Source organism: Typopeltis vanoorti, chromosome 16 (assembly GCF_054136105.1).
Source record: "Typopeltis vanoorti isolate ZY-2024b chromosome 16, IOZ_Tvanoo_1.0, whole genome shotgun sequence".
Taxonomy (NCBI): Eukaryota; Metazoa; Arthropoda; class Arachnida; order Uropygi; family Thelyphonidae; genus Typopeltis; species Typopeltis vanoorti.
The window spans coordinates 74786790-74813418 of NC_143564.1; the positions used below are offsets into that span (position 1 = coordinate 74786790).

The following is a 26629-nucleotide window of genomic DNA, read 5'->3' on the forward strand; positions in this document are numbered from 1 at the left end:
AGGTATATTCGCATAGTGATTTCTTAATATCTTAAACATCTCCAGCTCATGCTGCTATTCTCATCTCGCTTCCTGCAGATCCCTCTCAATGACTGCATTATCTGCATATTATGATACACACTTGCAAATGAGTACTCAGTAATTTGGCTATTTCTTCTCCTGTCACCTCCTCACAGTCATCATTTATTAAAGTTATTTTTCCATAATCAGTGTTGTTTTTGCTCACCTGTACATCTGTGCTTTATCATTTGCTCATGAGTCTCTTGATCACTTATACACCCTTCTTAGCACCTCCTTGAATAACGATGCTACTCATCCGTTTAACTCCCACCTGATTTATCCTTCTAATTCCACATCATCTAGGTATGCAATCTGATACTTGCTTACTGTAGGAACAACTCTTCCAGCAGAAACTGTCAGGTCAAGGAGATCAAATCTCCATTTTTTTCTAACCATGATAACTGACCGACACACAGCACTAAACTAAGTAAGTATAGAAAAATTTAAATTGTAATTGATACCTGTTGTTCTGGTGTCAGATAACCTAAAAGATAATTTAGGCAAGTCTGACTATTAGGTCTTAAAATGATAGTCTCCCAAATAATCTTTGGTAAATTAATGCAACAAGACTTTTTGAGGTTAGGAGAGAGTGCTTCATAGCTGACGTTGATTCTAAGAATAGCCTCTCAGTCCTGTAATAACTTCTATGTAATATACCGTAATCCCCTACCGCCATTTGCAGGTTCACTGTCCTCAGTCAACCCTGGTTCAAGAACATTAAATAGAAAATTCCAGGAATAAACAATTTATAATTACATAGGCAGAGTGGATACTATATCCAACATTATTTAAAAGCTGAATGTTTGTAGAAACTATGAAAGTTTCCTAAGTTGACCTGAGAACTTATGAGAATACAGTCGTCAGCATCTCCAAGTTGCCTTAGCTTGCACACTACTTAAGTGGCTAAGGCAACTTGGGGATGCCAAGCATTGTATTCTCGTAAGCTCTCTTGGGTCAACTTATGCAACTTTCATAATTTCTACAAACGTTTGGCTTTGAAATAATGTTGGATCTAGTATTCACTTTACCCATGCAATTTTACATTGCTGAAATGAAGCCCTATGGCTCTTTTTTTTAGTAATAGACAATTTATAAGTTTTAAACAGTGTGCTGCTCTGAGTGATGTGATGAAATCTTGAGCCATCATGCCCAGGACATGAATCACCCCTTTGTCCAGTGCAACCATGCTGTACTGTATATTCTACTAAGTGACTAATGGGCAGGTTAGTTACCTAAAAATATTAAATGGAAAATTCCAGAAATAAGCAATTCATAAGTTTTAAATTGCGTGCCATTCTGAGTAGTTCTTGATTATCAGATCGATACTTGCAGTGTCGCAGTGCTTGTGTTCAAGTAACCCTTATTTTACTTAATAATGGCCCCAAAGCACAAGAGTAGTGATGATGGCAATCCAGATATGCCAAAGAGAAGCTGTAAAGTGCTTCCTTTTAAGTGAAAAGATGAAAGTTCATGACTTTATAAAATAATTAAAATAAACGTATGCTGAAGTTACTAAGAGTCCATTCACATCCAGATAACTTTTATTACAGTATGTTATTATAATTGTTCTATTTTATTATTAGTTATTGTTGTTAATCTTTTACCGTGTCAAATTTATAAATTAAACATTATCATAGGTAGGTAGGTATGTATGTATGTATAGGAAAAAACATGGTATACATAGGGTATGGTACTATCTGTGAGGATATTGAAACGTATCACCTACAGATGGGGGGGGGGGACTACTGTAGATGTTTTTCTCCATCTGATCCTATCTAACCTATAGAGGATGCCACATAAGGACATGAGGTGTCAGTTACAATTTAAATTGTTTCTAGAATTACTTAGCACTGTGTGCTTTTCACAGTTATCATTGTGCTCTGATGTATGCTGGGTAGAAAACCAGCAAAATATAAGTGAGATTAATAAATGTAGTTTTCTTCTTGATGTTGTTTATACTGTTTAAGCATCATTACGAATTACTTATACATCGATAACAGGTCTAATTATTGTATGTGTTTTTTATATATTCATACTATTTATGTCCACCAATAAAGAATTTACTGTTTACTGTTAAGTAGTCTGTTAATTAATGAACATGTCTTGTAAGCCAGATATTAATTTTCTACTGAAAATTTTCAGTACACAGGCCTGCAATGGAAAAGTTGTCTGAGAAGTAATAATTTATTCTTATAGATTTTTAGGTGCTGAGTTCAGAAAAAATAGTAAAAAAATTTGATCCTCTACTAATTTTACCCAATTTCTAATTTTATCATTTTTATTGGTAGTATTTGGATTTAAATTCAGCGCATTGGCATTTATTTTTATTCTCCTTTATTTACAGCTAATTAGTTGTATGAGTGCTTTTTTGAAGTGCCTTTTTATGGTAAATAAAGAAATTTCCACGAAACTTCTTAAGATAGGAAAGGGAGGGAGGAATGCAGATAAAAGTTCAGATGGCTACTTTGAATCGGATTCGCCGAGATAACGGATAACTTTCTTGTTGTCACAGATACATTTTCTTGTGTGATTCTTTAGTTGAACTTTAGTCATTGACTACTAAGGTTATCATATTTCTGAAAGGTGGCATGTTTTCTAAGTTAGTGCGAAGATTTAATTTAATGTGTTGCAGGTTTTTTTAATTTTTTTATGTACTGTCGTGTAATAGTGCTGATGTCATTCGTTAAAATTCGTTTAACTGTGTTTTAAGCGGTGTTTGTAATGGCTTCAAGAGGTTGCAAAAATTCATCTAACAAGGATACACCAAATACCCATTCTTTTTGTGCGAGTGGGACAGCCGAGATTGAGAGCAACATTGGATCAAGAAGGAATGGCCAGAAAGAGTCACATTAGAACCTGGAAGTAAAAATGTGTTACATGAAACTTTGGTTGCTCAGGAAAAAATCCTCATACCCCCCACTTCACATAAAGCTGGGAATGATAAAGCAATTTATCAAGGCTTTGTCTAAAGAAGGAGAGTGGTTTAAATACATCTATGCAAAATTTCTGGGATTGTCTATAGCAAAATTGAAAGAAGGTATTTTTATCAGTCCGAACATCAGGAAACTTATGGAGGATAAACTGTTTGAAGAAAAAATGGCAAGTGTTGAAAAGAAACATAGAAAACTTTGAAAGAGATGGTGACCAAATTTTTAGGCAATCAACAAGGACCCCAACTATAAAATGATTGTGGAAGACATGCTACAGAAATTTAAGGATTTGGAATGCTCCATGAGCTTAGAAGTGCATTTTCTCAACTCTTATTTAGACTACTTTCCTGAAAATCTGGGGAAACTGTCAGTGAAGAGCAAGGAGTGCGATTCCACCAAGACATCGAGGAGATGGAAAGAAGGTAGGTGGAATGTCAACATGATGGCAGACTATTGCTGGATGTTGCACAGAGACAACACAGGAAAAGAATTTCATAGAAAAAGTTCAAAAAGAAGCTTTGAAAGAAAACGAAAAAGACACCACAACGAAATTTAAAATATGTACTAAAGATTAATCTTTAATTACATTAATTAAAAAAAAATTTTTCTGCATTCCAGAAATGTTTATGGAAAATTTTAAATACTGTTATTGTAGTTAATATAATGCATTTTAAAGTTATTTTACTGTAATATTGAGATCCATTTTGTGAAAAATTCTTATGTTATAGAGAAAAATGGAAGAGATATTTGAAATCAGTGGTCAAAAATAAATCAGAAACAGTTTTGGAGGCCTGTGAAATTTAACATGATTAAATTGGGTGGCTTTAAATGTTTAATATCAGGTGGTTGATTTGCTATAATACTTATTCCAATTAAATGTTCTTGGCATGCTCAAAATTATAATTGGTTTCTTTTATTATTAATTTTCGTTTAGTGACTGTTATTATTCTACCATTGTGTTTTGATTGTAGATGGTGTTTACGTGGCTTGATAATTAGCCAGCATTTAGAATACATTTAATGCTCATATAGTGAATAGATAATCTCTTCTTTTGCATGAAAATTGAGGGAATGTGTGTAACATTCTGCTTTCACCATGGTATGCTGTATAGTTCTTTGTAGCTTATAATATGTATAGGCTTGGAGTTTTATGACTTTTTTTTAAAGAATTTTTTAAGCAGAATATGACTGAATTGACTCTCCCATAAAAATCAGAAAATTTTATTCCTGTTTTTGCTTTTCTGTTTGCATTTTATACTATATTCTGGTAGAATGGCATTCAGCATTCAGGTCAATGGCAGCTGATGTTTTCTCTTTGCTGGCTTTTACAATATTATCTCTTGTAGAAGTGGTTGCAAGACAAATTATGTTCAGGAACGTTGCAATAAATCTTTTTTTTTTTATTATTATTATTTTTTTATTTTTTTTTTAGGCACCCAGTGTAAAGTTTAGAGGTAGCATTTGAAATATCTTTTGGCTCCAGAAATGTACTGTTTGTCTAACCTAACTTAAAACTGTTAGATTTTCTCTTGGCATAGTTTCACTGAGCCTGTTTTTATAGAGTTTATTAACTCTAATTAGCCATGATGTTTTTATATCCATAGTTAATAAGCCCTGATGTTTTTTTTTTTTTTTAAATCCATATAGCCATAGTTAATAAGCCATAATGTAGTTTTTATATAGGAATTAAGCACTTTTATTAGATTGTATTTTCTCTAATTTAACACAAGTGCTAAAAGACAGACAGATATTAAAAGATGGAGACACTCATTAAAAATATTTAACAATCGGCTGCTTAGACAGGGGTGCTTAAGGGTCAAAGCGATATAACTGAGAGGAGACCTCCACATTGCCTTTAAAGGAATGCAGAGAACCGACCAGGGCTTCTGACCATATGTCCAATCCTCACCTTCTCGTGGTGCACTCTGTTGGGTATCTGTTTGGATACTGAACGAACGAGGATGGGCTGGCTATTTGGGATTTAGCCAACCAAATTGTATTCCTATTGGTTAAACCAAAATAAAAAATGATGGTACAGCATGACAAAATTTCATGCCGACTGGGGCGTCGCCTTGTTAAACAAGGCCCCCGTTGTTTTTGCCAGGGAACCAGGGCGAACAGCGAAAAGTCAGCTACTGGAACAAATCTGAAAACAAACCCCAACTCATTATCACCAGAGTTAAAGATTGGTACTATCAACGTAAGAAGCCTGAATGGCAAAGAAATGGAGCTAGCTGAGGAAATAGATAAGTACCAGATCGACATAATAGGGGTGACTGAAACAAAAAAGACCAAAACTGGTGAGATTTTTCTGAGCAATAAATACAAAATGTTATATTCAGGCAATGACAATCAAGGAAAAGGAGTAGCCATAGTATTCAACACAAAATACGAGGCTAATCTTCTTGAATGGCAGTCAGTCTCAAGTAGAGTAATGTGGGCAAATATGAGAATGGGGAACTGGACAATGAGACTTATTTGTGATTATGGTCCCACAGAAGGTTCTACTAAGGTAAAAGTGGAGGAATTTTTTGAGTCTTTAGAAAAAGCAACTGACACAATGAAAAAGGAAAAGTTGGTCCTTGTTGGGGATCTAAATAGCAGAGTAAGAAATGATTGTGAGACATCCAAAAATATTTTGGGAAAATTTGGAGAAAAGAGCAAAGCTAATAATAATGGCAAATATGTCTTGGATTTCTGCTCAGGATATGGACTGGTTATTACTAACATCATGTTCCAACATAAAAATGTGCACAAATTCACATGGAGAGAAGAGGCTAGGAATAAGAAAAGTCTCATTGACTATGTTATTGTTGATAGTGATGTTTTCTCCCTTGTGCAGGACACCAGAGTGTACAGAGGATTTGGAATTGGAAGTGATCACTATTTAGTCTTGAGCAGGATAAAATTGAATTTCATATTGAAAAGAATAACACGTAAGAAAGTTTTAAAGCGAATAAAAGTTGAGCAGCCCCAGATGTGAACTATAGACTAAAATACACAAAGATCGGGAAAAAAAATGAAAGAGTGTGAGAACAGGAATCAAACCTTGGAGATTCAGTGGCAAACTCTGAAGAAAACATTGATTGATTCTGCCAGAGAGGCATGTGGTGAGGTTGTCTGCGAGGATAAAAAAAATCAGAACTCCCTGGTGGACACAGGAAGTTAAAGAGGCAGTGAAGGAAAAGAAGAAAGCATATCAAAAATTCCTATCAAATAAGTCAGCTTGTGCCCTTAGAGAATATAGAGACAAATGCAAGAATGCTAGACACTGTGTAAAACTAGCTAAACAAAAGTCATGGGAAGACTTTGGCAAGAATATAGAAAATAAATATCAAGAAGGTGGCAAAATATTCTGGAGGTTGTTGAAGAAGCTTAGGAATGGAGGAAAGAGTGCTGTAAAAGGAATTAGAGATGATAAAGGTGACATGAAAACAGGAGAAAAAGATATCCTTGAAATATGGAGTAATTACTTTGAAAAACTTCTAAATGAAACGAGTAGTGATGACAGCACAGTGGTAAAAAGCACTGACCAGGCATGCAGTCAAGAATACATATCCATACTTGAAGTAGAAAAAGCCATCAAAGGCTTGAATTGTGGAAAGGCAGCAGGAGTAGATGATATTCGACCAGAAATGCTGAAGTATGAGGTAGTCCAACAGTGGCTGCACTGCATAGTTCAGAAAGCCTGGACAGAGGGATGAATTCCCGATGATTGGAGTAGAGCTCTCATGGTACCCATATATAAAATGGGAAATAAAACTGAATGTGAGAATTACAGAGGTATTTCCCTACTGAGTGTTCCTGGCAAGATCTATGCAAGTATACTTGAGAAACGGTTGAGAAGAATTGTGGAAGAACAAGCTGGATTCAGGCCAAATAGAGGCTGTCAGGATCAGATCTTCACTTTACGACAAATAGTCACGAAAGCATGGGAATATATAACAAAGATCTGTATTTACGTTTTGTCGATTTGGAAAAGGCATATGATAAGGTGCCAAGAGAGCAGCTATTCAATACGCTGCAGTTATATGGTGTCAATGGGGCATTATATCAAGCAATACTTAGTCTTTATTTGAGTTGTAAGTCAGCAGTTAGAATTGAAGGAAGTACAGGAAGATGGTTTAATGTTAAATCTGGTGTGAGACAAGGATGTATATTATCCCCTCTGTTATTCATTATCTATATGGATCACATTATGAAGGAAAGTAGTATTAAACATGATATCAAAATTGGAGATGTTAATGTCAGCTCTTTGCTTTATGCTGATGATGTTATACTTCTAAATAAATCCGCTACAAGTCTGCAAGATTCTCTGACTAAATTGAATAGCTGTTGTAATAGATATGGTATGAAGGTCAGCAATAAAAAGACAAAGACAATGAAAATAGGCAGAATCATTGAAAATATCAACTGTGTTGTGAATGGAGAACCTGTGAAACAAGTTAAACATTTCAGCTACTTAGGCACGATTTTTAGTGAAGATGGTAAACTAAATATAGAAATAGACAACAGAATCAGCAAAGCTGGTATGGTGGGAGGTCAATTGAATAAATTCATATACAAGACAGTGTTCAAACCAGTTTTAACTTATGGATCTAAAAGCTGGGTCAGAAGTAAAACAATTGACCAAAGACTAGAGACTGCAGATATGAGAGTCCTGAGAAAGATTATAGGCGTGAACAGATGGCATCAATGGCAATATCATATTAAAAACGAGGATATTAAGAAAGAACTTGACATTGTCAGCATCCAGGAATGCGTTAGCAGAGCTAATCTCAGGTGGTATGGTCACTTAAATAGAATGGGCGAGGAAAGATTAGCAAAACAAGTGTTCTCTGCCAGGTTGGCAGGAAAACAACCCAGAGGAAGACCAAAATATAGGTGGATTGATACGGTACAAAGTGCCTTAGACGATAGAAATATAAGATCTGATAATGTTGGAGTCATGACAAGTAACAGACTGATTTCCAGAAAAATTGTAGATAGGAAGTTAGTAATGATGTAGTTTTTTTCATGTAGTACTATCATATCCTGTACACCCCTTGAGGGTAAATGGCAGGAATTTGATGATGATGATGACTGCTTATACAGATAAAAGTGAATAGTGTGACAGGAAGAGTAGTAAGTGTGTTGCCTAGGTATAACTGTGGTGAGATGAGGCAGAAGCAAGGATTATGAATGGTATGTTGGCTGAAATGTGTGAGGAGAGGGGAGTACAATTTATTAATGTGTGGAATGAGTTTGAAGGACGAAGTTAACTGTATGGGAGCGATGGAATGCATTTGAGTGGTTATGGTGTTAGTCATTTGGAGAGACTGTTGCTGGAAGGTAGAGAAGTGAGTATAGAGAATGAATCAGATCAAGTGGGAAGTGCAGGAGAGATTGAAGAGGTGGTTACGAATGAGATAGAGAGTGGCATGAGTATGGAAAATGAGAGAATGGGTGTGCAAGATAGCAGGGAAACGGGGAGGCTCAAGGTGGACAGAGGTACACAGCATGAGAAAGGTGGATGCTCCAAGAGGATGTGAGAGCATGTGTAGACAGGAAAGGAATGGGATGACTGGGATCAAGAGGAAACTGTTGCAATTGAGGAGGGTTCTAAAATCAATAAGCAGAAAGGGAAATAGCCCCAGTCGAGCAAGCATGGAGAGATCACATCGAATGAGTGTTATCAGTGGAACTAGCTATAGATCTAGGAATGAGCTGTTGTGTTTACATACAAATGATAGAAGTGTAAGAAACAAGGCAAATGAAATGGTTGCACTAATTGAGTCTGTTCACCCAAAAATTGTTGAAATAAGTGAAACACGGTTAGATGAGGACGACATCCTGACAGGAATAGAGATGGAAGGATGTGATGTGTTTCGTGAGGATAGGAGTAAAAAGGGAGGGGGAGGGAGTGCTATTGATGATAGAGAAAGAGTTATGTCCATACAAAGTAGAGATGAAAGAGGGAAATAGTGTCAGTGGTTTTGAGGTGGTATGATGTAAGATAGAGGTGAATGGAATGAAATATAATAAATTCAGAACATTAAAGGTGGCACACCAATTGGCAACTCCTATAGGTAGAGATGACCTGCTACTGCTTCTGGCTGGTATTTCTACTTGGGCCTGGCTCCCACTGAAAAGACCTCAATAAAGGTCGAAACTAGTCTGGGTTGTGGCCCTTCCCTTAATGCATAACATTAGACATATCCGCAAGGAGATGTGTTTTGCATTATGAGAGATACTGAGACAGGAGTGTTGGTAGCCTGCTCCACCTTTGCATGGAGTCGTCCTGGTGTTGTACCACCTTACCCCCAGTCCTGAAGATACTTTCAGGCGCAAACTTTGTTTGCTCAGACTTGGATAAAGGATTAAACTAAATTTATTATATTCTAACCAAGTGAAAAATAAACTTTCAAACATCTTTCTCTAAATCCAGAGTAAGGAATGAAATAGTTGGTTGGATGTTGTTATAGACCAGGAAATGTGGATAGTAGTGACTATGAAATGTATAATCATATTAACCAAGCAAATAAGAAAAGAGTGACATTGAGTGAACTTGGGGTGCACACAAAGCTAATATCTCCAACCTGGCATCCAAAGGGTATCATCCCTCCTGGACTTTTTTTTTTTTTTAACTCAGCTATGCATTGTCCTACTACTCAGCCTCATGCCAGCTCGACTGTGCTGCAGAACAACAAGGGTTGCATGGCCTACTTGGGAGGAGAGGCAGACCATGAAAAGTATACTACTGTCTCCACATTAACCAAACCTCAGGATTTGTGCCCTGAACATTGAAGGCCTCTCAAGATCTCAAGCTGAAATCATTGGAAAAATATCCCAGAATAAAAACATCAATGTCCTGTTACTTCAAGAGACCCATGTGTCTGACAATGCCCCAAATATATGCAAGATCCCTGCCTCATCTTATTGGCCCAGAAGTTCCATCCTAGTTATGGTTTGGCCACTTATGTGTGCCCACACCTGCTAACTCAACTCAACCAATGCCTGACCTGGAATACACCATTGGAATAAAGGTGGACAATCTTAAAATCTATAATTCTTGTAGATAAGCTTATACATTGGTTAGACATACTTCTAATTTTTTAGGAAATGACAATGTAAATTAAATTATTAATTATAAAAATTTTAATTAATAACTACCTATATTTCAGTAATGTTACATTGCCATCATCAGGGATCACAAAAACAATACGTGCATGCAGGCACTCACACTAAGCAAATAAGGCTGAAGAATGGTAACTGAATTTGGTCCTAGAGGCAATCTTAGAATGCATGCTTCCCAAATTTGGGACAGTCTCATGTACCCAAATTTGTTGCTGATTGCTTCAAGCTTTAGGATGATATTTATTGCTGTGTTGAGAGGTAGTTGAGGTTTGGAAGCTAAGTTCTTTTGTAAACTTTCAAATTTTAATGTGCCGGCATTATCACCGATTTACATCACCAAAGGCTCTATGCATATGCAGATGCACTATCTTTGCTCTTCTACGAGAGCAGAAGCAGATTGCTGACACCAACAAAACTGTTTGTGTGCTAGAAGTAGAGCTTGCCATTATGCTGAACATCAACCTTTGGACAATCCTTCTGACATCTCAAACACTTCAGCAGAAAAAGAATTTCAAAGAATATGATGTTGGCACATTAACAAATATGAAAGTTTATAAAAGAACTTAGTTTCCAAAACCTCATCTACCTCTCAACACGGTAATAAACTTATCATCTCTTACCCTGAAGCCTGAAGCAATCAGCACACTCATGTGTGGCCACAACTTTGCTATAGCATCTAAAAAGATCCCAGCAAAAGAAATAATGATACAGGTAGAACAAAGTATCCACAGCCTTCCCAAGCATATTGCCAACAACATCAGACTGGATGTAACCAGTGTTCTTACCCAAGCCAAACCACCAAAAAGCAACTTATCAAAAGAAGAATTCAAAGCTGTTCAAGAAATGAAAAGCAACAAAAAAAAAAAAAAAAAGTAATTACTAAAGCAGATAAGGGAAATGCCACTGTGGTTCTAAACCAATCAGATTACACAGGTTAGGTTGCCTCTTTAATTTTTAGATCATTCTATCTACCTCCTTATAGAATATTATCCCACCAGCACCAAATCAGACCATTCCATAGGCTCCTTCAGAAGGTTACATCTTGGCCTCTGGAAGTGATTAACAGTTATTTTAAAATAGTGAGTTAAAAGGTTTTAGTGATTAACACTAAAACCTTTTAACTCTAGACCCCCCCCCCAATCCACCAGATATATGGACTATCAAAAATCCATAAAGCAAAATGTACCATTACATCCCATTGTGGATGGCATTGATTCCCCCATATACAAATTAGCCAAACATTTAGCCAAAGTGCTTACACAGTATACTGGCAACAACACCTTCATACATAAAAAAAAAAAAAAAAAAAAAAAAAAAAAAAAAAAAAAAAAACTCAGCCCACTTTAAAGCCAGTATAAAAAAAAAAAAAAACTCTCATTCCAACATACTAATGTAGTGGTCAGTTTTGATGTCTCCTTCTTATTCACCATTGTCCCACTCAAAGATACCTTAGCCTCATCCAAGCCAAATTTCCTCCTGATAACTCAGCCTTATTTCAGTTCACCATAAATTCAGGCTATTTTGTTTGGCAAGGAAAATTCTATGAACAGATAGAGGGGACAGCCATGGGTTTGCCACTCTCACCATCCCTGGCCACAATTTCTTAACACAGTTAAATAGTCAACACCCCAGGATCCAGTTTACCTTGGAAAAGGAAAACAACAGTCTCCCTTTCCTAGACACTCTGATTATACACCAGCCTGATGGACTACTGGCTTTTTCTGTTTACAGAAAACCTACACATACAGGTAGATACATTCATGAGAAGTCACCCCCCCCACAACAATATGGGATTATATAAACCCTATATAATAGGGAAAAATTAATCAGTTCAGATAACAATGCCATAACTACTGAGCTTAACCATTAACATCATTAACACCTTAGAAAATGGCTGCAACCCCCCCCCCCCAAAAAAAAAATTAAAACTAGTTAACCATATACCCCCTCCCCCCCTTCATAACTGAGATTACTCTAAATCCATATATCCATTCCGTATATCCAGGTATATCAGAAAAACTAACAAAAATCCTAAAAATATAACCTCAACTAGTTACAAACCACATAAAGAAATTAGTATCTCTTATCTGCTCCACCAAAGACCAACCACTTCTCCTAGACCTGCTTGGAGTATACCAGGTCCCTTGCAGTTGCAAACAGTCCTAGTATGGCCAAACAGGAGGACAGCCAATATCAGGATATCCAAATACAAGAACGACATCTCTGTGTCCCCAATACAGCCATTCAGGACTTGTTAACCATGTATTGAACACCCACCACAGAATACACTGGAAGAAGGGCACTTTATTATACTGTAGCAAGTACAAGTATGAAAACCTCAGTTCTGAAAAACTTCCCAAACCTCAACAAATTTGGGTACATGAGACTTCCCCAAATGTGAGAAGCATACATTCTAAGATCGTCAACCCAACAGCCAAGACAACCCAATTTATCCCATTAGAGGGCGCCTTTTAGGACTCGAGGACCAACTTCAGTTGCCTTTCTTTAGCCTGATTTGCATAGTGTTGAGTGCCTGCATGCACATATTGTTTTGTGATCCCTGAAGATCGCAGTGTAACATTTCCAAAATATAGGTAGTTATTAAGTTTTTATGATTAATAATTTAGTTTACATTGTCATTTCCTAAAAAATAAAAAATTAGAAGTAAAATCTATAATGTCCACAAACCTATATCATCAGTCATGGCCAAACCAGATGTCATGCTCACCCCCCCCCCCACCCACACACATTCAGTTATCCATGCAGGAGATTTCAACTTGCACCACTCCATGTGGGGCTACCAACCTCCTTACCTTAATGGAGAACAATTGGCCAACTAGATGGATCTACAACCTTCACTTGATCTTCCTGCACTAAACAACTAGGAACTTTTCACTGTGCTAGATGGAGAAAGAGACACCGATTGTCAGTGTCCAGTAGATCTATATATAGGTCTATCCTTAGCAACTTTCCAAATGCCCAGCATCGTCCTATTAAATCTGCTCCCATTCCTAAAGGGAACCTGCAGAAAGCCAATTGGAGGGAGTTTGGCAAAAAAAAAAAAAAAAAAAAATGATCAAACCATCAATCTCATCCTGCCTGCGCCCAAAAACTACACCAAATTTCTCAAATTCGTAAAAACAGCCAAAGCAACCATTCCTCATGATTTCCATCCCCATTTTACACCATGCTGGAACAAAGAGCTTGAAGATATTCTAACCCTGAATGAGGAACCTGATGATCCATTAGTGACTAAAGAACTAATAAGGATTCTGGACGACAATAGAAGAGAGAGATGGCTATCAGCCATGGAAAAACTCGACTTCTCTAAATCTAAGTTAAGGGGATAAAAATCTAAATCTAGTCGGAAAAGCTGGTCCCTACTGAGTAAACTTGGAAGAGCAGAACTTACAAGTTCCAGAGGTGACTCCAGACAAGTTGCATCCCATTTATTTTCAACATCCGAGATCAATCCAAAGACCTCCAGAAAGATGGACGCAAACTACACTGAGAACAACTTAGCTTCAAGCCCTAAAACTTCAGACTTTTGTAGCCTAATCACAAGGAGGAAATCCAGGAAACCTTATCACATACCAAAAATGGCAAGGCTTCTGGAGCCGATGGCATCCTTCCTGAGTTCTTTAAACACCTTGGCCAGTGTGGAAAGGCATGGCTCTCTCAGTACTGTTTTTCACCTTTATCTCTACTGTAGAACTACCAGCCCTCTGGCAAGAATCTAAGAAAATTGTTGTTCCCAACCCAGGGAAAGACCCCCAGCTCCATTGGAAACCTTCACCCAATTGTCCTATATGCTCAACTTACAAGCTCCTGGAAAGAATCATACTGTAACTGCTCATCAGATGGCTTTCCCTAAAGAGCAAGCTGACTTTAGACATGTCAGAAATGGCTGTGATCAAGTATTGGCTTTAACAACCCAAATTGAGGCTGAGGTCCAAAAGCAATTAATCTGGAGCTATCTTCATTGACTTGATATTGGCCTGTGATACAGTCTGGATCAGAAGCTTGCTCTCAAAACTTAGTTTCGTCATAAAGTGCAAGACAACCGTACACTTCTAGAATCCATGCTCATAAACAGAAAAATTTGGGTCCATATTGGAGGAAGGAAAAACAGACCTAGATTCTTTTAGAATGGCTTTTCCCAGGGCTCTGTTTTAGCCTCAACTTTTTTTTAACATCTATATCTTGGACATTCCCTCAAACAAAAAGATCAAGCAAATATATGTATGCAGATGACATGGCAATACTTCACCAATTGTCTTCTTTTGACTCCCTGGAGGATGCCTTGAATACAAATTTGAAGACTCTTGAGAAACATTTCGAGCAGTGGCACTTAAAGTCAAATCCCACCAAAACAGTGTCCACACCTTTCCATCTTGATAACAAGGAGGCAAACTGCCAACTCAACCTAATTTTCTGTGGCAGTCCAGTCAAGCATGATCCTCATGTGCAATACTTGGGTAGAAGTCTGATCTACAAAAATCACATTCGTAAAGTAAAAAACAAAATAAAAACAAGAAACAACATTATCATCTCAAGACTAAGAGGAACTAGCTGAGGTTGCAGAGCCAAAGTAATAAGGATCTCGAACCTGGCCCTTGTTTACAAAGTACTGTGTATCAGTCTAGGAAAGAAGTGCTCACACAAGCACACAATTAGCAGGACCCTGAAATCCACCCCTCTGTCGTGGCTGCCAGCGCTTTCTAACATAGTCCCACCAAATATATGAAGAAGGCATGCTTCACTAAAAGAACTGGAGAAAATCGCAAATAACTTCCTACTGCCTCTCCACTCAACCCTTATAAATCCCTCTATAACTTGGCTGAAGTCAAAGTGCCCATTTTGAGATATAACCAGAACCTTGTCCAGCACCTTCAACTCATGACATGTGGAACCAACAGTGGGCTATTAACTTGCTAACAAATGGCTCTCTTGTGAAAGACCCCTGCAGCTACTAGCACTAACCCAAATAGCTCTTATGGTGACTGCATCCATATTCAACAGACTATCAAACATATCATTAGTGACTGCCCCTTTGCCATTTCCATGGCAATCTACAGGAGATTCATGAAATGTCAAAGGAGGCTCTAGAGTGGCTTTCAGAGTACAGTTGAACTATAACTGTACTCTGCCATAAGAATAAATAAATGCCTCCTTTTATCATTATATCCTTCCACACATTAGAGATTATTTCATTGGCAAGATTTATATTAGTTCAATGGCATTTTCAGTTCCTTAACACATTCCCTTAAAATATAGTGAAATCTTATCCAATTTCATCACATGAAGATGACATTCTGAGTACTTTGTGTTCTAAGTACACCGGTTCCCATTCATTTTTAATCCTTCACTCCTCATCCTTCAAGGAATAAAATTTGTTTCACCAGTATGAAAAACTTGATAAGTTGATCATTAAACAATCTAGTGGTCACCTGTAAATCCCAATCACCTGCTTCTTCTAAAAAACATACATCTCTTAATCATTTCTTCTCTTAATGGCCTATGTGGTCATTAGGAGAAGAAATGTCACTTACTATACTGGTCACTCTTCTAGCTTTCATTTGTTTCTTATGAGACTGCTCTCCCCTCTCCCCCCACCTATATCTCTTCATATCTTCTCTCTCTCTTTCCCTCTCTGTGCAGTTCTGAGTTTTGTTTTGTTTTCTGTGTTTAACCCCACAAATGTCTTTATTTTTCTCACTCTAGTGTATAGTTGCTATGGTGTTAATGAATATATTTACTAACTTCTGCATACTATTGACTTCTCTTTCTTCAAATTTTTTCATCTGTGGTATTGTATCAGATGGGTGTCTGAGTATCTTGTAATCATCTGCTTTATAATTCCACATAGATTCCTTTCATTGTAATATGTATATTTATTATATATTCATTCTCATGCTAAGCCTAGCTCACCATATGTAATGTCATGTGCATCATATCATCTACTTTGTTGTTAATATTTAAAATTTAAGCATTCTCATGCATTCTGTTTATTTTGATTTTGGATAGCAAATAAATATTTATGCTGTTTAAATCTATTTAATAATTTTAAATGGATTTAAAGAGGATTTTACTTGAAAATGGATTTACTTGAAACTCGTTGCCTTTGTTGTAGCGTAACATTCCCTCCCCTTTTTTTTAATGCAATGTTTCATTGTTTTATAAGAAATCATATTCTTGTGTAATCTTTTATGCAACGTTAGCAAACAAAGTTTGTGCTTGCACTATCCTCATGACTAAGCTATTTGTATATAGAGGCTGCTGACTCATTATCCTATAATGCAAAAATATTATGGGACAATAATTTGACCCTTTATTGTCTCATCAGTGAGAGCCAGACCCAAGAATATAGAAAGGTTTAATTAATCCATAAATCATGTTTTCCATAACCAATTATATATTTTTTTAATCCTTTCTATAGGTGTAAGCAAAAAAAATTTGCACATGAAGTATCTTCATGGTTAGACTACATTTATAGAGAGCGAGCGAGAGATTGTTAACATCCCACAATCCAAAAAGATTGTGGAAAGGGCCACTACCTAAACTGGTTTCAACCTTCAGTGAGGTAGTGGCTTTCTCCCATATGTTTTTGTATTATGAGATACTGAGATAACTGATGTTAAGTGAAAGCACTTCATTTCCAAACCTTGTTTTCTTAAACTTTTGATAAATGAATAAACAAGAATAATAATTTCTTGTCAAATATAATCTATTGTAATTTGGAATCAAGTGTAAAAAGCTTTCTACAAGGTGATGTTACATTGAAGACTTTTTATATATCCTTTATTGTATCAGGTATTTCTGATTTTTATATTATGTTTTGGTTGTGTTATCAAAATCAACAAAATCTAAAATCATACGGGGGGGGTGGGGGGTAGTGAATTATTTCTTAAAGTTGCTAGTTATCTGATTAACTAGTAATACCAGTGAAATCATTTTCATCATATTATATTTCATTTATTTATTTTTTATTTTTTGCTTATTTGTTTCAGTCTTTCTACATCTGAAGTTGAACTGAGATTGCAGAAATTAGGATTGGTAGAAGTTTTATGCATCCATCCACAACAGTTTACCGAGAGGCTTCATACAAATGTCTATCCCACTATTGATGGAAAGGATCATTCTCGACTGCTTTTTTTTTACTCATTACTGGATATGTCTGGTGATGAACCTGACATCACAGGTGTTAAACCTAATGCTCATATAAAAGTGTTGACAAGATTGAAATCTCTATCACATGGTAAACTTACTATAATTAAAAAAATAATAATAAAATAAAAAAATAGGAGTTGCACTAAAATTTATATATGGAATCAAATAAGATGTTTTATGCTTATGAATATTTGAAAAAAAAAAATCTATAGTGTTAAAATAATGAGTGATGTGTTAAGTTTGCTGGCTAGTCCGATCCTGACTTACTGGTGAGCAGATACTCAACTGCAAATGGATATTTGTGGTTGTGTTTATTGAGAGATGAATTTCATTATCTGGTGTGAGACCATAGGTAGTTTGAAAAAAGTTTCATGTTTGGTTTCTAGAACATAATTTGTAGGTTATAAAAAGGAAAAAAAATAGGAAATTAATAAAAACAGAAAAAAATATAAAAATAATAATAAAAAAAATCCCTAGACTACCCATAATAGTAAATGTATTATAGATTTTCAACCTTTCATTGCCAAGAACTATAGAACTATTAGTTTAATTTCTTATGCAAGTAAGATTTTATTAAAGATCAGTCTAAATAGGATTGAAGCCAAAGTTGATGCAGAGATGCTGAAGAAACAAGCAGGTTTTAGGAAAGGCAAGGGTACCAGATACCAGATCCTTTGTCTTAGACAGTATTGAAAAGTATAAAAAATTTAGACTCCTATGGTAATGTTGAGAGTTTATTTTTTCACTTGGTTAGATTATAATAAGTTTAGTTTAATCCTTTATCCAAGTGTGAGCAAACAAATTTTGCACCTGAAAGTATCTTCAGGACTGAGCTAAGGTGGTGCAACGAATCTGGAGTAATTTAATAATAAGGTTGTACACCTTTTGGCAACTCCTATAGGTGGGGATTTTGCTTCTGCCTTGTGTCTCCACTACTGGGCCTGGCTCCCGCTGATGAGACCTCAATAAAGGTCGAAACTGGTCTGGAATAGTGGTCCTTGCCTTAATGCATAGCATTACACATATCTGCAAGGAGGTGTGCTTTGCATTATGGGAGATACTGAGATAGGAGTGATGATAGCTTTCTCCACCTTTGCCACGAGTTGCCTTGGTGTTGCACCACCTTAGCTCAGTCCTGAAGATACTTTCAGGTGCAAACTTTGTTTGCTCACACTTGGATAAAGGATTAAACTAAACTGATTATTATCCTATGGTAATATGTTTCATAAACTACTCCATAGCATTTGACTGTATTCAGCATATGAAATTGTGGGAGGTAATGAAAGTAATGGGTTTTGCTGAATACATTATCAGGTTGATAGCTAACTTGTACAGTGAGCAAGTAGCCCTAGTAAGAACACATGCTAGATTAACTGATTGGCTTCAGATTTGCAAGGGAGTTAGGCAAAGTTGCCTGCTTTCTCTTCACCTATTTAAGTCTCTATGCTGAGGACATAATGCATTTAGCATTGAATGAGCTTAACACGGGAATTAGGATAGGTGGCAGATTGATCCGTAATATGAGGTACACTGATGAGGAAGAACTAGGATGAATCCTTGATAAAGTTAATGAAGTCATTAAGAACAGAGGACTTTCTCAGTTTTAGCAAGACAAAGATTATGGTTCTTAGAGGCAATATAGACAGGTACCCTGAGAAACAAGGGTACCTTAATGAAGAAAGAATTGAGGAGGTTAGCAAGTTCGAGTATCTGGGATCCATTACTAATGTGAAGAATTGCTATTTGGAAGGCATCAGAAGAAGATTAAAAATGGCTAAAACAACAGTCAGAGACTTGTCTAAATCTGGTATAGATCTATCTCCACAGGAACAAAGAGGATTATGGAGGCAACAACTTTTTCCACTAGTGACTTATGGATGTGAAACTTGGAACCAAAAGAAGTCTGACAGGAAAAGGATAGCTGCTTTTAAGATGTTACAGAAAGCTGTTGAGGATATCATATACTGAAAGTCAGTCAAATGACTGGGTGCTAGAAAGGATTGGTTGAACTGTAAAGCTTCTTTAGGATATTGACAGAAAAAAAAGCTGAAATACTTCGGACACATTGAAAGGATGACTTCTTGAAACACTAATAGGAGGTAACGTCTCTGGAAAAAGATGATGGAATAGACTCTCAATGAGATGGATGGATAGATGGTTTGTCTCAAATGACTGATCTTCACAGAGTAGTAGCCTCCAGAAGGGCATACAACAGAATGACCTTCCCCTCCTGCAGTGGCACATTACTGAGGTATGGAGTAGCTATATGGCATCTAATAATGCCCAATGAATAGATGGATGGATGGATAAACATGGGTTGAAAGTCACATTAAAAAAAAGTATAATTATAAAAGAATAGAGGGACATGAGTGTTATGGAATGACAGGGAAAAGTATGTGAGAGTAAGTGACTCATAGAATGACAGAGAAAATGTTTTAATACATTGGATGAGCAAGCAGATCAGAGAAATGAGAAATGCCCTGTAAGAAGAAGACGAAGAGGGCACTATCAGGGATAGTGGGGAATGCATACCTGAAAGTCTGAATAGAGCAGCATGAATAGCTGACTTAATAGCTTCTTTGTTCTTGCCATTATCTCATTTCACTTGGAATCAGCTTTCCTAGTCTTTAATCACCAGTATATTCTGTCATGGGTCATCGACATCTCCAACTGGACTTTTTGGGGATCTTTTTTTATAAGGGACATTCATGTTAAATGGGGATCTGTCATGTCCTCTCAGTTCCATAGACATTTCCATTACTTTCCCATCATGTAATCTACAGGGCATCTCATTCCATGTCCCATTACAAAAATAATCTAAGCCACTGTTCAGTTATTTTATCGGCGATAGGCCTAACCTTGAAACTCCCACAGATGTATTCATTTCACACTTTGTCCAGCATACCTCAGCATCTTTATTTCAGTGGCTTTTGTTCTTAGAAGGTTAACATTCCACACTACATATAATGGCAGGTCATACTGCCAATTTTGTCTTTCCCTTTTACTTGTACTTTCATCCTTTTGTGTATAATACTCTAGACAGCACTTTCCATTTCAACCAGTATTCATGTGTCTGTCTCAGTGGTGTGCTGTTCTTTGTGAGGATCAAGCCCAAATACTTCAAGCTGTCAACCTTCTTGAGTGGAGTATCTTGAATGTAAATGATGTTGTTAGGGCTGTTTGAAAAATTATGGCACATGTACTTGGTCATCTGTCTGATTTGGAAACATTTTTTTCCAGATCTACCCTCCACTTATCTAATATCAACAGCAAATCTTCTGGGTCATCAGCATATAAAATATCCAGTGGGACATGTCATTTAATGTCTGATGTTAGATTGTTCATGACCAGTTCCTGCTGGGTCTCTCACTTTGGTCAGTATATGTCTTTCACTTCATTGATATAATATTCCAAGACCTGCTGTGATCTCAGTGCTTGTCATATTAATTTCCATGGGACCTGATCAGAGTCCTTTTCGAGGTCAATAAAATACTAGGTGCAGGCTCTCTTGTTACTTTTGTGCCTTTCTAGTAGATTTCCATTTTTGTGTATAGTATCAGGGTATATGGATAGCTACTGTGCCTTTCACACATTTCCCACTCAAAGTCTTTATGTTTAAGCAGATAAACCAGCTCTATCACTAAGAAGGGAACAGTTCACTTAATTATGCCCTAAAAATAAAGTCTCTTTCAGAACATTGTATCAAGCTATATGGATAGCTACTGTGCCTTTCATGCATCGCTCACTCATCTTTATGTTTAAGCAGATAAACCAGCTCTATCACTTAGATGGGAATAGTTCGCTTAATATGTCCTAAAAATAATCTTTCCCAGAGCATGCTACGTAGACTTGTCTCTTTTCTCTGCTTTGGGAAGCTCAATATCATACATGTCAGACTGCCATATGTCTTTTTCTTATGCACATAAAAAAGTATGTCAGTTATTGGTATGAATGTTGACATAACTTAACAACATTCCTCAATGGGAGGTTTGCACTTTATCCTGCAGCATCTCACTTTTTAAACTACAGAAGGCTCATAATACTCCATCAACTATCTACTTACAATTGTTTAATGCATACAGAGCAGCCCACTCTGATTTCTTCCCTCTATACTGAGGATTCGACATCAGGGATCTCTGTTAGCTGTGCAGCTGTGAGAGGAAGAAATTTTGCACATGCTTTGTTTGGAAGTTAGGATGTCTTCTTTCTCCATTCTTCTGCTGTTTGTTGTTATAAAAAAAAAAGGGGGGGGGGTGTCTGATAAATTAGAAAACCCGGATTTTTTAAAAATAATATATATATATATATATACATTTAAAGGTGCTTTTTGGGGAAGGGGAAGGGTTATAATGGGAAACTGGGGTGGGGGGGGGGAGCATTAACGGGTGCGAGCCATTTTGATCCTGTATCGTCATCTGAACATTATGGGAGAAATGTTACAGGTCACTTCTCTCATAATGTTCCGATGAAGATACAGGATCGAAACGGCTCTCACCCCATTAATGCTCCCCCCCCCCCGCCCCATTTTCCCGTAATAGCCCTTCCCCAAAAAGCGTCGTTAAATATAATAATGTATATATGTATGTATGTATATTATTTAAAAAAAAAACGGGTTTTCTAATTCATCAACCCCCCCCACACTGTTTTTTTTTTTTAACAGCAAACAGCAGAAGTATGGAGAAAGAAGACATCCTAACTTCCAAACAAGGTATGTGCAAAATTTCTTCCACTATTAATCTGCATATATTTACCTTTAAAATAAACTTATAATACCCTAGAATTCTTGAGAAAAGAGCCAATGTATTTAAAATAAGGAACACTCCTAAACAAAGACAGGCAAAAAAAAAAAGCCGTAATAATAATAGTTTTTAAGAGGAGTAACATGGGAATTTCCCAGAAATAATACCTATGAAATTAATTGTTTTCTTCTATGATTGTCTGCATTAATTTCCTACTTTTCTATTCCCACTGGAGCGTTTCCTATTTCTACTGGATTTCTTCACTAAAGGGGACTCTATTGCACCATATCTTTTTATTATTACCTTGATTATATATTCAGACTCACAGGAAATAGGGATTATTATTATTATTACTATCCCAAGACCTCATGGAGTCAAAGACTCATCTTGGAGTCCTTTTATCACACACACACAGTTCATCATAAAAAAAACCTGCCTCTTACTCCCCTACTCACACCATCTTTGTACAGTTTCCAGGGATGACCTCTGGTTCTCCCCTGATCTCCCACTATTCTCTGTAGAACTTCTCCACCATTGATCTTATAACAACCCCTTACCAACTTGTAGGTCTCTATCATATCTCCCCTCTTCCTCCTGTCCACCAGACTCTGCAAATTTCATCTTCTCAATCTTTCCTCATACTCGACATTCCAGAGGTCAGAAACTACCTTAGTCGCCTTTGGACCCTCTCCAACATCTCCTCATCCTTCTGAAAATCAGGTGACCAAATCTGAGCACAATAGTCCATGTGTGGCCTAATCAAAGCCTTATACAACGGAACAAGAATCTCCCTACTTCTACACATCAGTGTCCTCCGCATCATTCCCAGAAGCCTTTGTGTTGTCTTCACAATTTTGGCTATGTGTCCCCTAAATTTCAGATCCTTATCCACTATCACCCCCAGAACTCTTATTTCTTCCACCTCCAACAATATATCCTCACCAAGCATAAATTCTGCATCTCATCTTTGTTTTCCAAATTTTAAAAACTTACATTTTGCAACCTTGAACTCACATCCCCATTTCCGTGCCAAATCACTCAATTTATTCAAGTCTTCTTGTAAGGCCACAACATCTTCACTACTCCTAATGGTTCATCCCAACTTTGCATCATCTTCAAACAACTGAATATCTCCATCCAAATCTTCGTTAATATCATTAATATACAAGTTAAACAGTAAATGGCCCTAAAACAGACCCCTGAGGCACTCCAAGCGACTTTCCTTTTCCTGGATATCGCTCCCCCATACACAATGTTACACCCTGATACCTTCACTATGCGGAATTTTCAGTTATCATGGTGCAACATGAAGAGAAAATAAAATAAAACCCCTGTATAAGAACTAATACATAAATTGTTTAAAGAAAGAAAAATATTCTTGCATCCAAGTAAAATATATAACAAAAAAGTGTTTGTTGAACTAAATGATAAAAGAAGGAATATATTGCAGTTGTGATATGAAAAAATTAGTTAAGTAAGACAGAAAAGATTAGTCATAAGAAATTGTATGTGAGAGGCTAGTTTTAACACTAAAAGAGATTAAAATATTAAGTAAATTCTTAGACAATTTTGGAAGGGGGATTAATTTGAGGCTAGCAAAAGCAAAAGACTATCGCTCAGGGTCAGTTCCCGAATTGAGACATCGTCACGTGTGAGTCGCGTGCTCACCGACCGCAGGATGTTTGGCAGAAAAACGCCACCCTAATTGGTCGGTAAAGTCGAATCCAATAAGGGGCGGAGAAAAGAAATTAAAGAAGGTGCCGTTAGGGATTAAGATATAAAAGGGTTAGAAATGCCTCCCACCAGGCTTTTTCCCAGATAGTTTCTTCACAGGCTTTTCGTATAGGTTTTTTCACGCGGCTTTCCTGAGTGGCGGGGTTGGAGTTAATCTCCGTCCGACACAACAAGGAAACAAAAGTGAGCGGGATTTTGATTCCGTATTCCTATTGTAAGAAATGAGGAATGCCATTTGGCTAAAGGAAAGAAGGTATCATCTATGTGTTTCATCATCCAGTGACAACAACGAAAAGAGGAAATCTATAAAGAAGTCAGTGCCCACGTGGTGAGTTTCACAGCCATTGTATAGATGATTCTAAGTGTGTCCTTAATTCAAGTACGAAAAGTTAAGATCGCAAAAGCCCAGTTTAATGCCAAAAGAACTTAGGAGTGACAGATTATAGAGGAGTTCATCCCAGGATAGTACAATCAGAAAAACGGTTGAGGCCAATATAGAAAACCCAAGTCAAAAGGTACTGTAAAAATCTCATGTTAATTGAAATCATAGGTAATTGTAATCATTGTTCTATTACTGAACAGTTGAAGAGACTAAGGGAAATTATACTAGGACTATGGTACATGACTGATTGTAATGAGCATATGCTTGTTAATATTAATTATATAACTATTCAAGTGTCCTGAGATTTATGCATGTGTATTGTAACTTATAGGAAGGTTTTAAATGTCAAAGTTATGTATTAACACAGTGAAAGGATAGTTTAATCTACATAGTTTTAGATAGTTAAATAGAGTGAATTGATCACATATGTCAATGTGCTACAGCATAAAGCGTATTTAGACTAATATAGGATTAACTAAAGTGTTAATTAGATCTGGGGTTATACATATGATTGTATGTGTTGAATTTTGTTAAGGCAGCATGATCGTAATACCCATATAGGATCTTAGCCAAATACTTGTGGTTAGCTAATGTTATTTTGTAAATGTTTTTTTAATATTGAATTGAGTTATATATATTAATTGAATTGTACCATGCTAATGAGTTTAATAAACTTTGTTCATTGATAATACAGTTGTCTAAAATTGCTGCCCAATGCACCACTTGAAAACATACGAACCTAATCACGCGGGAGGGGAGAATATTTAGATGAGTTACGAGATAGTGTCACGACTGCAATGTTGGTTTTCACACTCAGACATATTTTTGTAATTTCTCCTTGTTTTTGTATTTTATATCTCAAACTAAATATCCCAAAAGGCACAGTATAATGTAAATATTAGTGACACTAAGGGGAGAAATAGCTTAAATATTTGTATTTTGGGGTGATATCTCGTACATAGATAAAAGTTGATTATAGATAAGCAGAATTTCACTAGATAGAATAATAATCATAAATTGGGACACAACAACAACTTGTTGATACCTATCAGATAGCCAGTCTCCAATCCAATGCACTAATATCTAATATCCAACCCCATCTGCTCTAGTTTGATTGTCAACTTATCATAAGGTAATCTATCAAAAGCCTTCGCGAAATCCAAGTATATTACTGTATATCTTTCTCCTCTGTCCAAGGAAGCAGTCACTTTATTGTAATAAGTAAGTAGATTACTAAAACATGACCTCCCTTTAGCAAATCCATGCTGTCCATCAAAGCTAATACCATTGTTGCCAACCCAACTCTGGATCCTAGTTCTCACAAGCTTCTCCAACAACTTAACCACAACACCTGACACACAGATAGGCCTATAGTTTGATGCTTGAGTTCTATCACCTCCTTTATGAAGTGCCACAATCTTTCCCTCCATCCACTCCTTAGGAACTTGACCCAGTGCAAGACTCGTATTAAAAAAATATGTCAAGGCCAACGTCAATTCCCTGGCACATTCCTTGAGTATACGTGGTGATATTGAAAGTTTATTTTTCACTTGGTTAGAATATAATAAATTTAGTTTAATCCTTTATCCAAGTGGGAGCAAACAAAATTTGCACCTGAAAATATCTTCAGGACTGGGGTAAGGTGGCAACACTGTTTACTCACACTTAGATAAAGGATTAAACTAAATTTATTATATTCTAACCAAGTGAAAAATAAACTTTCAACATCTCTCTAAATCCAGAGTAATTTATTAAAAAGGTAGCACACCATTTGGCAACTCCTATGGGTAGAGATGCCCTTGCTAATGCTTCTGGCTGGTATCTTCACTTGGGCCTGGCTCCCACTGAAGAGACCTCAATAAAGGTCGAAACTAGTCTGGGTAGTGGCTCTTCCCTTAATGCATAACATTAGACATATCCACAAGGAGATGTGTTGTGCATTATGGGAGATACTGAGATAGGAATGTTGGTAGCTTGCTCCACCTTTGCAAGGAGTCGTCCTAGTGTTGTACCACCTTACCCCAGTCCTGAAGATACTTTCAGGTGCAAACTTTGTTTGCTCACACTTGGATAAAGGATTAAACTAAATTTATTATATGTGCTGATATATTATCAAGTCCCACAGCCTTATTAACATCTAGTTTGCTCAACTCCCCATACACCTCTTGCTCACATAGAGTCAGTCTCTCCTCCCCATCATCAACTGCTCTCAATCTCTCCATAAAGTCACATTCACAAGATTGAAAGACCTTTATGAACTGCTCATTAAGTATCTCCACCACACCTTCTGTAACAGCTGTCTTTATACCATTTTCTCCAATCAATGTCATCCTTCCATAATCATTCTTTCTTTTGCTGGCCATATATGGAAAGAACTCCTTAGGATTCTTTTTGACTTCGTTAGCTAACTGCTGTTCATACCTCTCTTTAGCTACCCTCACCAACCAAGTCACCCTCCTTGCCTGGTCTTTGTAGACCTCATGAAATTGATTATTTCCA

General features: G+C 36.7%; 1 protein-coding gene across 1 annotated transcript in view; it reads left to right on the forward strand.

Moving 5' to 3' along the window:
• LOC150098133 (NBAS subunit of NRZ tethering complex-like) overlaps positions 1 to 26629 on the forward strand; it is a 1063858-nt gene that overhangs the window by 821961 nt on the left and 215268 nt on the right. Inside the window, exon 45 of the mRNA XM_090406267.1 lies at positions 17116 to 17363. Coding sequence (XP_090262393.1) covers positions 17116 to 17363 — 248 coding nt within the window. The remainder of the gene's footprint in view (positions 1 to 17115; positions 17364 to 26629) is intronic.